The 15,232-nt window shown below is 45.1% G+C and overlaps 2 protein-coding genes across 2 annotated transcripts; both read left to right on the plus strand.

Moving 5' to 3' along the window:
* Positions 1 to 1,637: 1,637 nt before the first annotated feature.
* Positions 1,638 to 4,057, plus strand: LOC118790686 (perforin-1-like). Its single transcript, XM_036547679.1, has 2 exons — positions 1,638 to 2,161; positions 2,791 to 4,057. The coding sequence occupies exons 1-2, from the start codon at positions 1,638 to 1,640 to the stop codon at positions 4,055 to 4,057; spliced, it is 1,791 nt and encodes a 596-aa protein (XP_036403572.1).
* A 5,198-nt stretch (positions 4,058 to 9,255) lies between these two features.
* Positions 9,256 to 14,122, plus strand: si:dkey-85k7.12 (up-regulator of cell proliferation). Its single transcript, XM_036547680.1, has 3 exons — positions 9,256 to 9,274; positions 9,441 to 9,640; positions 9,689 to 14,122. The coding sequence occupies exons 1-3, from the start codon at positions 9,256 to 9,258 to the stop codon at positions 14,120 to 14,122; spliced, it is 4,653 nt and encodes a 1,550-aa protein (XP_036403573.1).
* The last annotated feature ends 1,110 nt before the right edge of the window (positions 14,123 to 15,232 follow it).

A 15,232-nucleotide genomic window follows, 5' to 3' on the forward strand; every position in this document is an offset into this window, starting at 1 on the left:
GCTACAACATTCCCACTGTGTGACAGCCAGTCTCAGTGTTATGCTGGGTCCAGGCGTTCCCTCCAAAAAGAGTTTCTAATCAGCATTCGCGTTCACAATCTCCAGAGACATTCTCAGACATTCTCTTGCAAGGGAGCACTTCACACCTGCTGGTGGGGCGAGAGTGAGGCGCGCATACGCGCAAAGGCCGAGCCCGCACGGTCTCTCCACTAATGCACCTCCCTGACCAAGGCTGTGCCTTTGTTCTTATACAGAAAGTAACACCTATTTGCTGGCTCTGACAGGAACACGCTGAGGTAAACCACACACAAAAGAACTGCAGAGATGCGTGCATTCGGCCCTCTGATAAACTCACACGCTGCCTACTGATCTACTGACACTGCGAGTCACAGAGCACACCATCTCATCGGTGAGACAGAGACTCCCGAGCTGACCTTCCTCCCTTTCTCAGTCGGAGCGGAGCCGATCTGTGAGCTGCGGGCTCTGGGAGCTGAGTGGGTTTTAAACCTGTACGGTATGGCTCAGCCTGCACTCAAGATGAGTACCGTGCTGACTAAGCAGCCCAAGAGCATAGGAACATTAGATTATTGGCATTTAGCAGACGCTGTTATTGGGAGTGACTTATACAGGTGACAATTTTTTACATGTTATCCATTTGTACAGCTGAATATTTACTGAGACAATTCTGGAATATGTATCTTGCCCAAGGGTACAGCAGCAGTGCCCCAGTAGGAAAATATACCTGCAGTTTTTTGTCTACGAGCCCTGATCCTTACTGCTGTTCTACACTGACACTCAGTTTTGCGTTCCGTGCAAAAAAAATGTGACAAATTGTGCTTTCGTGCAAAAGGGATGTATGAAGGGGTTATATGTCTTGCACATATGGGTACATACAGCCTACTGAAGAGCTGCGAATACTGCCCACGCTTTTACTGAGATACAGTCTGCATCGGAACTGGCCTGCATCTTTAAGCAAAGATCTCACTGTCTTCAACAAGTCTCCCAAAGCTCAGAACTCCAGACTTGGAAATTATGCTTTTTTGATGGAGAACTTATATGAATTGGATTCTGTGGGTACACAGAAACAGTCTCCAGAGCATCGCTTCAGGAACATGTCTCCAGGGCTTGACATTCCAACTGAGAATATACAGACATCTTGAGTTGGACAAATACTACCCTCTAGTGGTGATACATTGTAATCACATAAAAGAATGAATCATACATTTCTCTTTTCTGCAGGAAAGGAAAGAAAATGCAGAAACTATTTGGTAATCAGTGCACTTTTCTTTTTCCCCTCAGTTTTAAAAGTTGTATCTTAATGTAGCAATTTTGAGAGAAATGCAATTTTCACCATATTCATTTATTATTCCCCATTTTCTTTCTGTCCCTTCCTTCATTGCCATCCTCCATTCCTCTTCCTTCCACACCCCCTCCACCTCTCCCCCACCTCCTTCTCATTCCCTCCCTCCGTCACCTCCTCCCTCCCACTCCCTCTGTCACCTCCTCCCTCCACCTCCTCATTCCCTCCCTCCGTCACCTCCTCCCTCCCACTCCCCCGTCACCTCCTCCCTCCTGCTCCTCCATCACCTCCTCCCTCCCGCTCCTCTGTCACCTCCTTCCTCCCTGCTCCTGCAGTGATGCTCTGGCTCTTGCTCCTGAGCCTGTGGGCCCCCCTGCTGTGCCCCTCCCTTGCCTGCACCACGGGGGGCAGCGCTGAGTGCCAGAAGGCCCCACTGGTTCCCGGGTCCAACCTGGCGGGGGAGGGCTTCGACGTGGTCACCATGGAGCGCAAGCGGGCGTACCTGATCGACGTGGACACCTGGAGGCGGGCCCGTGACAAGACCTGCACCCTGTGCGCCAACCCCTACATGGAGAATCAGCTGCAGAAGCTGCCGCTGGCGGTGGTGGACTGGCGTGCCCTGCCGAGCTGCAGGATGCAGGTCACCAGCACCTCCTTCCAATCCAGCGAGGACTTCGCCAACAACAGCCAGACCGGCGTGGACAACAGCTGGAGGGTGGGGCTGGAACTGGGCGTCCCTCAGGCTCAGGCCTCTGTCATCCTGGGGGGATCCCACTCCCGGGCCGCCAAGGAAGCCATGGAAAAGAGCAAGAAGGACAGGTTCAGCTTCATCAGGCAGGAGTTCCTGTGCTCCTACTACAGGTGAGCACTCGCCGGAGAAAGACACAGACGCGTGCACAGGTAGAGGCTCATAAAGGGAAAGTCATAAAATATGGAATACATTATGAACATTAGTCAGTCTATGCATTACCAAACACATTGGTCATCGCTACTTTGACATTCTCAGTTTCATGCATTGACTACCAATGCACTGATCCCTGTTCCTGGAGATATATATGGCTAGATGACTGACTATGCTTACTGTAGGGTCAGAGTTCACAGGTAATACAGCAGTGGATGTGGCCATCATTGAGTTACAGACAGAAAATGTTATGTAATATTATCACACATTAGTGCATGCCCAAAAACGCGATGAAGAAGCAATAACAAATATGGCTGTAACAAAACATGGAGTTCTTGTGGTTGCACTGGCACAATAATTAATTGCAATAAAAGGTGACCCTACCACTGAACTGGAAGAAGTGAATGAATCAGCGAGTCAGTGATCTGAATCTTCATGAACAATCTTCTTGAACTGAACAATTCACTTTAGCTCGGTAAAAACAGAAAAACTGTCCAGGATTAGATGAAAAACTTTTTTTCACTAAATTCTCAAAACAATCTCCCTCTTGTCCCCAACTTGATTTGCCATCCCGTGTGTCCCACCTCAGCTACCGTCTCGTGGAGCACCCTCCCCTGCATTCCGAATTCTCCCGCGCCCTCAAGCGCCTCCCCCCCGTGTACAACAACCAGTCGAAGGCGGAGTACCGCCGGCTGATCCACACCTACGGGACGCACTTCAGCAGGAAGGTGCAGCTGGGAGGGAGCGTGCGGAGTGTGACCGCGCTGCGTGTGTGCCAGGCAGCGCTCAGCGGCTACAGCGAGGAGGAGGTGAAGGACTGTCTGAACGCCGAGGCCTCGCTCACCGTGGGCATCAGGGCCTCCGTGAAGACCGAGGCGCAGCACTGCAAGCACGACCTCCAGCAAAAGCACTCCAAGCAGAACTTCCACAGCCACTTCAGCGAGAGGTCTACTGAGGTGACGGGGGGCAAGTCGGGCGTCTCCGACCTGCTGTTTTCGGGAGTCTCCGACCCTGCGGCCTTCCGTGACTGGATGGGCAGCCTGAAGGACACCCCGGACGTGGTCACCTACTCCCTGGACCCCATGCACCTGCTGGTGCGCCGGCCAGAGAGGAAGAGGAGGGGGCTGAAGAAGGCTGTGGAGGACTACATCCTGGAGCACGCCCTGCTCAAGAGATGCTCCGCCAGGTGCTCGGGGGGTGCCACGCCCAGCTCCCATGATTCCTGCGACTGCGTCTGCCAGCCCAGTGGGCAGATCAACAGCCACTGCTGCCCAACGGCGCCCGGCCTGGCCCGCATCACCGTCACAGTGGAGCGTGCCGAGGGCCTGTGGGGGGACACCACCGACCAGACCGACGGCTTTGTCAAGGTCGCTGTCTGCGGCAAGACCACTCAGACCACGGTGCTCTACAACAACAACAACCCTGCCTGGAACGAGAAGTACGACCTGGGCGACGTGAAGCTGTCCCTCGCCTCCGAGCTGAAGCTGGAGGTGTGGGACGAGGACAACGCCTGGTACAAGCGGTGGAACGACCTTCTGGGGAGCTGCAAGGTCCAGCCCAAAGAGGGGTTCCACAAAGACATATGCCCGCTGAACCACGGCACGCTCTACTACTCCTACAAGGTGGAGTGTGCCCCAGGGCTAAGCGGGGACACATGCGACAAGCACAAGCCTTCTCCCATGAGCCCCAGCCTGGCAGAGCTCTACGCCTCCCGGAACAGCCTGAACATGACCTCTGACCTCCTGGCTCAGATCAGGAAGGGCTGGCCTGTCGCAGACCCCCTGCTCTCTGTGGGGAAGCTGAACAGGAACAGCAGTGAGGATCATCCCTGCCTCTCCACCCCTGCTGAGCCGTGACAAACTCTGCAGCCTTAGCGCAGCTTCCGCACTTAGACACACCTACTGAGCAGCAAGGGCCAATGAGCTGCAACCGTAGGAGCCGGAAAACCGCCCCCCCCCCACACTGCTGATGGTCCCGAGCCTGGCTTTCCTCATTAGCAAGCTTGCTGGCATCAGGCGTGGATTAATGCACAGGCTGATAGGGGCCCCACATGTGCGAGGGCCCCGGATTGGCCAGATTATTTTTAACCCTTTCGCAGTAACTTATTTTTATGCTTTGTAGCGCATGTTGTGTTACATGGTATGTTATGTTTTCATTAACGTTAAGCTTCTCATAGTTTTCAGTTAGCATTCGCTATATTGTTAACGTTAAATCACTGTTTCCTCAAAGATAAAATCAGATAGAATTTTTCCAAGATAGTGTTCTAATCGTACCGGCATAGGCGCTAAACGGCAAATCACACCGGTGTGACCGTACGCGCGAAAGGGTTAATTATTTAAATTTACTTCAGAGGAAAAAAAAAACTTGAGCTCTATTGGCCCATAAGAAACATTTTTAAAATTAAGCAGTTGATTGGGTAGATGTGGCCAGGTCCATAAAGTCAATTTGGTTTTCAAATAATACGTCACTGCTACTGGACAGCATGGCAAGGATTTATTTAAATAAAATAAATCCTTGAAAGTTGCACTGGATAATCACTAATTGAACAAATTAATGCATGCATACATATGTAACTCCACAAATTAAAAGACAGCTTTATCCAGCTCCTCTTTTCCCTGTTATGAATGCCACAGCAAATGTATGAGGCATCCAGTTGTATTTTTATACCACCGTTCTTTGCATTATTAATTAAAAATAAAGCATTTTGAAAATCATTATTGTGTGAGTAATTACTGCTGTTCTGACTGCTTGCACTAATCTCTCAAAGTCTTGATTCTATGCTACAGAGATACCTCTGAAGTTTCACTCCCATATCTGCACAGCACTTTGTGGCTCCGATGTGATTGCAGTGTACTTTTTGCATTATGCTTGGATTTGAAGGGAAGAAGACACCTCAAGAAAAGCACCAATTTCAATTTCTGGAACTCACTCATGGAAAACAAAAGCTACCGCACCCCTTCTTCCTTGAGTTTCGATTACGACGAAATGAAAGTCAAATGAAACTCACAGTTTGCATTATCCGCAGGAGGGAAATGATTTAAAATTGTGTTAGAATAGGAACCTAACACAGATATTACGATATGAAATAAACCCTAAAAATAGTGCCAATATTTGCAAAAATGGCCATAGACACTTCAAGGGGGAAACTTTTTTTCCTGTCATAATGAAAATGAAACCTTTTGCTAAAGGATATTATGATGGTACACTCCACAATCATAACATATTTGAGTCTCACCCAACCTCAAAAGCAGAAGCGTCTTCGATATCACCCGCTTCACAGGTAAGAGTCGAATGTCAAATGACCTCTAGACGTTGGCACTTAGTTGTAAAATGAATTATTTTAATTTGATTATTAGTTGTTCATTTTATTGTAATTCAGCAATAATTTTAAGAGTGGCCTTGTATGTATCATATTTTTGAGTTTTAAAGTGATACGTGTTTTACAAATAAAGCATTTGTCATTTTAATTTTCGAGCACATCTATAAAACTGCAGTAATCTCAAATTTCTTAATGTCTGCGAAAATGTACGAACGGTTGTTTTCCCGTGACTGCGAAATATGACCGCCAATTTTATGAGTGACGACTGAAGTATATCATGTTCCTCAATAAAATAAATATGATATGGGCACACCAGACTTTCTCGCTGATGGTCATATCGGGAGGAGGCATTGACAATGATACATAGTTTGTGACAGAATCATTCTCCTTCGTGTAACCCATTGTGACATTATTCAATCCATTTGAAACTGGGCGTGCTTAGACTGTAATTATATGCGGGTAAAGTAAGTTTTGGAGCGGCCAGTGCGACATTGCTTTGATAACATAAACGTCCCGGGATAACGGGACGTGCGAAAAAGCAGTGCATTCCTATTCACCGTTTATCATGTCAAGTTAGTGTGATAAATGATAAACTGGTGAGAGGAGGATGTCATGTCATTGTATTTGGCGACTTGGATGGTCATGCCCTGTAGTATATCGAAACGATTTTTACAAAACTCATCAACTATCACGCTAACTCTTGTTTTTGCAAAAAGCCTTTAGCTGGCTATCTAGCTGATTCTGTTCATTCACAACACTACACTAGTGCCCCGGCACTATTTACAGATTTCCTCCTTTAAAATGATCTCTGTAGACTATAACCAGAACAAAAGGAAGCAAACCAGGCATGTCTGTCTATGATTTCCTTAACACTTTATTTAAAGTGTGCACTAGAATTCGACAATCAAACAAGTGACTGGTCTAATGGACTAAACCAGACTATCGGGTCACCAGAGTGAAACAGTGGCCATACGTTGGTTGCATGTGCTCATCGTTTGAACGATTGAGTTAGCTCGTTTTCTGGTTGCTCTGGAAAGGTTACCTGGCTTTCGTGATACTTTGCAACTAATTTTACATCTAGTTTACTCGTGTCACCTTAAACTGTTTGTTACGTCGGTCCTGCTGGCAAGGTTAGCAAGGATGGCTAGTTAGCTACAATACCCAAAGCAGCACTTCATTTAGCTAGCTGTCTAGTATTTCAGTGATAGGTTCGTTTTCTAAATGGCTGGCTGCTGGTGTTCTTTAAGCGGTTTCGATAGAAATCCAGCCAGCTAGCTAGTTTATCGGCTCTGCGACATCCCTGTCTAGCTGTGTGGCTCACATAACTTTATTTAGTCGCGCTATCAAAATGCAACTGTCCGCCGTAACTGCAGCTCTTCCAAAGTTTGTCTCTTGCCTGCGCTCAGATTAGGTAACAAACTACCTAACAAAGTGTAAAAATGTTGATACATAAAATACCATTAGAGTTAATAACACTGACGTTGTTCGATAACTAAGCTTACATTAGGTAGCCAACTAGCCGCAGATTCAGCACAATCAATACTCCAGTTTCACGCCACCCTGCTCTTCTGACCGCCGTTCATGAGGAGTTGCTACCTACCTCCTGCGCTACGGTTCCGGGAGCCAATATTCTGTTCACCCAATCAACGACATTGGAAGGGAAACCGTGATTTGATTGGTCAAACAGTTCCTGTAAGCTCTTATTGGCTGGAGTTTTGGCACCAAAGTTACGGTTAATAACGTCCGCGCGCACGGAGAGTGAGAGATGCGAGTGAATGGAGCAAGCTGAATGCGAACTGAGCGGCCAGATATTAACATAATAACACAAAAATAAAATAAAAAAAATGTTCTGACCATAGGCGTCATTTACGCTGGGGACATGTCCCCACCACTTTGTCATGGCACATTTCGTCCCCACCAAAAAAAAAGCCTTGAAAGCCTTTAGTTAGGTGTGAACACGTCGAACCCGCCGTTGTCCCTAGCACTTTTCAAAACAAACTCACGCCCATGGTTCTGACTCTTAAAACTTTATAAAATACAGCACAGTGTATGTGGGGACACGTGAAAGGCTCCTTATGCATACTGTCCACTGATCTGTGTACTGTATGTGTCTGTAATTTTTCAGTTGGAGGTAGTAACATCCTCGGAAGAGTGACCATGGAAAGTTCAGATGAGGTAGAGTGCTATGGATAGGAAACAGAAAATTGATTATTATTACTTATTACTTATACTTATTACTATTATTATTACTTATATTACTATTATTACATATTTATTTATGATATGTAATACATATGATAAACAACGGTTTGACATACACAGTCATGAATGCTGTACATTTTTACTTAATTGTGACATGTCATTAAACATGACATAATTGTGTTCTATCTAATCTAACAATCTTATCTTGTATATTGCTGAGACTGATGACATGCTATTAATTTGCGTTTGTAAGGAGTTTGAGGATGCCAGCGATGTGTTCCTCAGTGCCACAGAGGACATATCAGCAGGGATACATTCCCTCAGTCTGCATTCAGAAAGCTCTCTACAGGAAGGCACTGATGGTATGATGATAATTACTTAAGTCATTATAATTAAATATTTATCATATAATTGTGTATATTTATTTAATTATGCATAGGGATGACAGCATGTAGCAGAAAAAAAGATTTGGTTTTCTGCTTAAAATTGAAAAAAAAAAAAACCCAAATGTAATCTTAATCTTAAAAGTATTCAGTAGATCACCGTAGCAAATATACATTGGTGATGTTAAGGCCTAACTTTTAACCTTGACACCTGTTGTATGGTGACACACAAGGCAAGGCTGTTCAATCAGAAATTATAGGGAAGGTATTTCAGAAATGTTAGAGGCCTGTTGAGGTTTTATATGGCACGGTAAGTGACTAGCACTCGGCTATAGTGAACAATGGTGTGGCTTTTGGCTGAGTATGAAGAGATCAATGATAATAAATTGATGAAGGGTAGTATAACATATTATGGCTTAATATATATTATCTTATCATCTGCAGATGTACTGTATTATGGCTTATTATATATATTCTCATCTTATCACCTGCAGATGTACTGGCACCAGGAGAATTAACAGTAGACAACATTGGCGTCCACTTTGTTTCATTGAGCTGGGCCCCACGGGAGAATGTACTCAAACACTCCTTTGAATTAACCTACTCCTGTGGAAAAGTTGTGAAGACCTCAAACATAAGAGACTCAAACAGCATCAAGTTTGAGGGTTTGCGCCCAGGACAAGAGTACATTTTCAGCATTGTTGCCATTGCAGAGGATGGAACACGAAGCGAAACTGTCTCAGTATCTGCATTTACACGTAATTATGTCCTTTCAAAACATTCTGATGTCCTCAGTTAATCTTCCTGTGAGATTTTGTATTACTTACTCAGCTGTGGAAAAGACGGGATATCCATAACTATTTCATTCTTCAGCTCATGCTACTCCGTCTTCCTTGCAGAGCCATCTCCACCCGGAAGGATAAGGATTGATCATGTAGGCAGTGTATCCGTCACTTTGCGATGGGGACAACCGGCTGACATGGACGACGTCATTCACAAATATCATGTGACCTCTAGCCATGATGGAAAAGAATGCCAAGAAATGACAACTGAGTCCAATATCTGCGTATTCCGGAATCTGGCAGCAGGAATCAGTTACACCTTCCATGTTTCTGTGGTGCTTGAAAATGGCGGTAAAAGCAGGCCTGTCATGAAGTCAGTCCGCACAAGTGAGTGTCTTTAAATAATGTAAAATAAAATAAAATCTAACATCCCTAGATTGGCATTTTAATGTCCCTATCACTATTTTAATTGCATTGAAATGAGATCATTTCCTTGTCTTGATGATATGTTTTGTGAACTGTATTTAAATACTTACATTCATTTCTTCAACAGAAACCCATTTGGAAGACTTACTGGTGGACTTGGGCTTGGACCAATGCTACAGGGACAAACTCACTCTAAGCTCGGTGCTGCAGATTGATCGTAAGACCATCACAGATCAACCTGCGGTTTCCCCACAGTCCCTACCATGGTATTTCCTGAAAAGGTTAATGATGGTGAATGTTACAGCCAGGAGTGTAAAGTGTACACTAGTGAGCAATGATAGCCTTCAGGACACATCATTACCAGACGATCTAGAGAGTTTGGTGGATGACCGTGACAACAGCCATATCATAAATCCCTTGGACATTGTGACTGCCCTTTTTCTGTGCTCTGACAGTTTCCTGCAGCAGGAGATGGTCTTAAAAATGTCCATGTGTCAGTTCTCAGTGCCCCTGCTTTTACCCAACTGTGATTCACAGGAATGTACACTAATGCTTTGGGCCATGAGGGACATAGTGAAGAAGTTCAGACCTCATTCTCTTGCAGACCCGAGAGGGTTTGTGGAGGACAGGATTGTACTCACTGATCTTCCCATGGTGTCTTTTGTCAGACTGGGTGAGAGCAGCTTTTCCAAGTCGCAGATTTTGAACAAGCTGCTCAGCAATCCTCAGCAGTACCATGACACCTTTGTTCACCACGATATGGAATGTGGTGATAGGCCCAGGAGGATATCAGAAGGTTTGGTTGAAATCAGCTGGTACCTTCCTTGTGGGAACAAAAACATAGACATCTTTGCAGAACCAGTAGCTGTGGCTAACCTGCGGGGGGACATCAGCAGCTTTGAGGTGCAGTACTCCTTCCTGTGTCAAACATCTGCTGCCATTTTCGTGTTCTTTGACAACTTGGACAATGAATACAGGCTGCTGACTAACCATGATGTTAAAGCTCAGCTGTTTCTGGTTGGCAACCCTCAGAGTAAGGCCTTCAGCATGGATGCCTTGAAGAGAATGGCCTCAGAGTTGAATCTGAAGAAAGGTAACATCATTCTGAAGACTAAGCAGATGAACGATGCAGACTTTGTAAAAAACTTGCGTTCCACCGTCAACGATGTGATTAAAAACGGCCCATGCGGGATGTCAATAGAGCAGATGTCTGAGGTAGCTCATGAGCTAGGCATACCGGTGGATGAAGACTGCAGTGAATGCCAGAGGGCTAAGCAAAATGCTGACGCCATCACATCAAACATACAGGACACACTGCAGTTCAAGGAGAGTCAGTTGCCCCTGCAAGGGAAGATCTGGAAAGAGCTGGCAAGGTTAGAGAAGGAGCAGTGTCGGCTGAGAAAAGCAGGGGATCGGAACATTGAGGACTATAAAGAGGAGCTCAAGGTGCAGATGCAGAAACTCAGAGAAAAGCAAAGCAGCTACGATATGACAGAGGCAATGACCTGCTTCATCAATGCAATATCAAGCTCAGGGTTAGAGAGGTCCTACTTCCTGAAGTGGATGAGGATGAATCTGGACAACCTCTCACAGAAAAGCCTCTCAGGTCTGAGGGAGCAGTACAAAGAGAAGTGCCAGAACTCTGCGGAAAACAAGGATGAGATTGCAAGCCTCGACAGACAAATCTCCAACAGTTCTCTCGGAACTGAACACTTCTTGCGCGAAATGGGTCAGCTGTATGAATCTGCTTTCTGTCTCCCAGAAAATGCACAGTCACGCCATCAAATGCTGCACCTGCCCAGACTTTGTGCTGAGCTCTTGCTCGATGGCTTCCCTCTTGAGCTAATTGATGGAGATGCCTCCAACATCCCTTTGAGGTGGGTGAGCGATGTGCTGTCTGAGCTCCGTGACTTAGTGAAGCCTAAAAATAAGATCCTGGTAGTCACTGTCTTAGGTGTCCAGAGCACTGGAAAATCCACTCTTCTTAACACCATGTTCGGGGTGCAGTTTGCAGTGAGCAGTGGCCGATGCACCAGAGGTGCCTTCATGCTGCTGATAAGAGTTAAAGGAGACTTCAGGAAAGAGCTGAACTGTGACTTTGTCATGATCATTGACACAGAAGGATTGAAGTCACCAGAGCTGGCTCAGCTGGATGACAGCTATGAGCATGACAATGAGCTGGCCACTCTGGTTGTTGGCCTCAGCGACATCACCATAATCAACATTGCCATGGAGAACTCCACGGAGATGAAGGACATCCTGCAGATTGTGGTTCATGCCTTTCTCAGGATGAAGGAGGTTGGAAAAAAACCCAAGTGTCAGTTTGTGCACCAGAATGTGGCGGACGTGTCGGCCCATGACAAGAACATGAGGGACAGGAAGATGTTGCTGGAGCAGCTGAATGAGATGACCCAGGCAGCCGCCAGGATGGAGAACAAGGAGGAGAACAAGAAATTCACTGATGTGATGGAGTATGACCCAGAAACCGGGAACTGGTACATCCCTGGACTCTGGCATGGCAACCCCCCAATGGCACCAGTCAATGCAGGCTACAGTGAAGCTGTGTATGAGTTCAAAAAGAATGTTATCCAGGTTTTTGAAAAATGTGAAAGGTCGGGCAATAACATCATGGAATTCCTGGAGTGGACAAAGAGTTTGTGGAAAGCTGTAAAATATGAAAATTTCATCTTCAGTTTCAGGAACAGCCTGGTGGCAGATGCTTACACAAAGCTGTGCATCGAATTTGGCAAATGGGAATGGACATTCAGAAAGCGAATGTACACATGGGTGACAAACGCAGAAACAAGGATATCCAACTTTGGGACAGTTGCTGTAAAATCTCAGACCTCCAGCATGAGTGACTTCCTCACCAGCTTAAAAAGTGAAGCAGCCACAGAACTTGCAGAAGGTGAGAGGACAATTCTGGATAACCTGACTAGATACTACGAGCAAACTGAAGGCCACATCCATCTTGTAGAGAGGTACAGAGAGGACTTTGTAAACAGTGCCAAAAGTCTAAGAAGAGAAATGGAGAACTCTGCGTTGAATAAACTGGAAGCAGCTGTTGAGATCAAGCAGGGAATGAATAATTTGGAACGGATCAAGACGACCCACACAGCCACCATGGAAAAGAAGGTGCTGCAGTTAATTGAAAACTGCCGGAAAAGCAGATCTCCTAAATCTGAAAAGGAGCTGGAGAGTGATTTTGAGAAGATGTGGAAGGAAACACTGGAAGAGCTGTCCTTCAAAGGATTAAAAGAAAAAGAAGTTGCAAATAATGTTTTTAAATTGCTACGAACAAATTTACATCGGAAGGGCAGCTCTGTGAATGAAAAGGTAAACAAAGTGCTGTTTCATAATTGTGGAACTACACCTTTTGTAGTTAAACCACAGACCTTCCTTAAGAGGATGTTCAGCCCTATTTATATTGATGAACACACAAGGCAGACACAAGCCATGGCAGACAGCATCATAGAGAGGTGCCAACAGTTTGTTACAGAGAAGACTGAAAGTGGAACGGACTACCATGACACATATGTCCAAGAACTCCTGCACCTGATCGAGGATAGATTAGGTTCTTGCAAGGATATTGAAACCAATGAAAAATTTGAAGTAGAACTAAAGCTGCACATTTGTGGCATGGCAGCGAGGGAATTTCAGCAGATGCACAAATGTTTCATACGGAACAATGACCCCCGTCGAAGTCTGGACCAGTTTAAGAACCAGTATCGTGCCGACTTCATGGACCTGTTCAACGAACGAGACCAGTGTCAGAAGAAGGCAGAGGAATTTACAAACCTCTGTCTGAAGCCTGCAGTGAAAACCTTCATTGCCACTCACCTGGGTCCGGATATCGTGGATGAAATGGTGTCAGGGAAGAATGCTTTACAGTACAGCACCCGCTCCTTCTTCCAGTACTCCATCCTGAAAGAGCTGCTGACAGAATTCAAATTTGAGAAGTATGTGAAGTACATTAGTTCCTACGAACGCTTTGTCAAAGACTGGATATTTGACCAAATTGTGGTGTGGTTTTCTGAAGGTAGCAAAATGTTTGAGTTACAAGAACTGCATCTCAAAGCGATCACCAAAAAAATAACAGAAGCCATTAACAATGCAAAGAAGAAAGAGGAAACCAGCAACATAAAGGAGTTCATTTCTGACATTTGCAGCGAACTCGGAGAGACACTCGTCATTCCGAAAGATGCTCTGGAAGCCATCATGGTCCTGAACAATGCAAACAAGGAGCAGTTTGCTGATTGGCTCTTGACTTGTGTCCAGGAAATGGGACAGAGTTTGGCAACAGACTTTCAAGAGGAGGGGGATGTGGAGAGGAAGCTGAGAAGTCTGCATTTCAAACCACAGAATGAGATGTTCACACGAGTGTTTGGGTGTGGGAAGCAGTGTCCATTCTGCATGGCTCCGTGTGAGGCAGGAGGGGAAGCTCACACAGACCACTGTGCCTCCATACACAGACCCCAGGGCATTGGGAGGTATAGGTTTACACACTCACGGAAGCTTGTAACTGACATCTGCTCATCATGTGTGTTCAGCGAGACACAGTTCATGTGCCCTGAGACAAAATGGAATTACCACCCTCACAAGAAATACCGGGAAATTTTCCCCGACTGGCACATTCCTGCTGACCCCAGCATCCAAGCCTCAGACTACTGGAAATTTGTGCTGGCTAAATTCAATACACAGTTTGCTAAACAGTATTCTGCCCTTCCTGCTGATATTCCTCCTGCCTGGAATAAAATAACAAAGGAACAGGCAGAAAACAGCCTGAAAGAGTCCTTTAACATGAAGTGAAGGCTATCCATGAGGCACGGTACCAAGTTACCAAAACTCACCAAAATGGAGTAAGCCATTCATATCAAACTTCAACACTTTTGATACTCTTCAGGAGATGTGTCATGGTATCCACCAAGTTTAAGAGGAGATTAAATGGAGGTTTTAGAAAAAAAGAAAATGACAATCAGTTAGAAGTCTATTAAGCAGAATCAGCAAATTCATTTTAATTGATAAAGTATGGATCATTTCAAAATGTATGATACCAATACACAATACTTACAGCTCATGGGCACTAGTGTGAATGGGAATGTATGAAAATAGGTCTGAAATGAAGCTGGTTATGATTCCTCCTTAGATCTCATTCCCACAGCATGTGTCCACATATGCACCCAGAATTTGATTGAAATGACAATTTTTTGTGTTGATTTTTTTTTCCTTTTTTTGTATTTGTGACTTATTTTGTGTCATAATCAAGGTTTGGAAAAAAACAAGTGTTCATCTAATTAAGGATAATTGTTTTTTGTTTTTATGTGGTAGAAATACAGTTATTCAGAACATAATCATGTTGGTGATCAGTGGTCAAATGTGAATTTAAGCATTCTCTGTCTTATGCACTAGTACATGAATTTGATTCCGCAAGTGAATGACACACCTTCACATAATAATGCTTTTCAAATTGTGTTTCCCTGCAACGGAACTGTATTTTTCTATTCACATTCTCAATAAAGTCATAGTATAAGATGTGTCTTTAAAAAAAGATGGTAACAGTGTAACAGCGATGAACTAATTCACCACTGAAATAAAGGACAGAGTCAACCGTCTGGCTATGAATGTCTTTAATGTTCCCCAGATCGGAATCACAGCATACAGTGTGTAATAAGTCCTAAATTAAACAGAAATATCATCATCACCTTGTTTTTTTACTTCACTTTTTTTAATCGTTATTTTTTTTTTAAATCCATTATTAACATTTTTCATCATCTCAAGTCTTGGGTTTCTGAATTCAACAAAGAAAGTAAAAAGAGAACAACAGGTGCAAAGCTCTTTGGCGACGGGGCGGGGACAGGGGCGGGGGCGGGGCCAGGGGCGGGGCAGGGGCGGGGCCAGGGGCGGGCTGGTGCTGAGTTG

The sequence above is a fragment of the Megalops cyprinoides genome, chromosome 16 (genome assembly GCF_013368585.1).
Source record: "Megalops cyprinoides isolate fMegCyp1 chromosome 16, fMegCyp1.pri, whole genome shotgun sequence".
NCBI classification, from domain to species: domain Eukaryota; kingdom Metazoa; phylum Chordata; class Actinopteri; order Elopiformes; family Megalopidae; genus Megalops; species Megalops cyprinoides.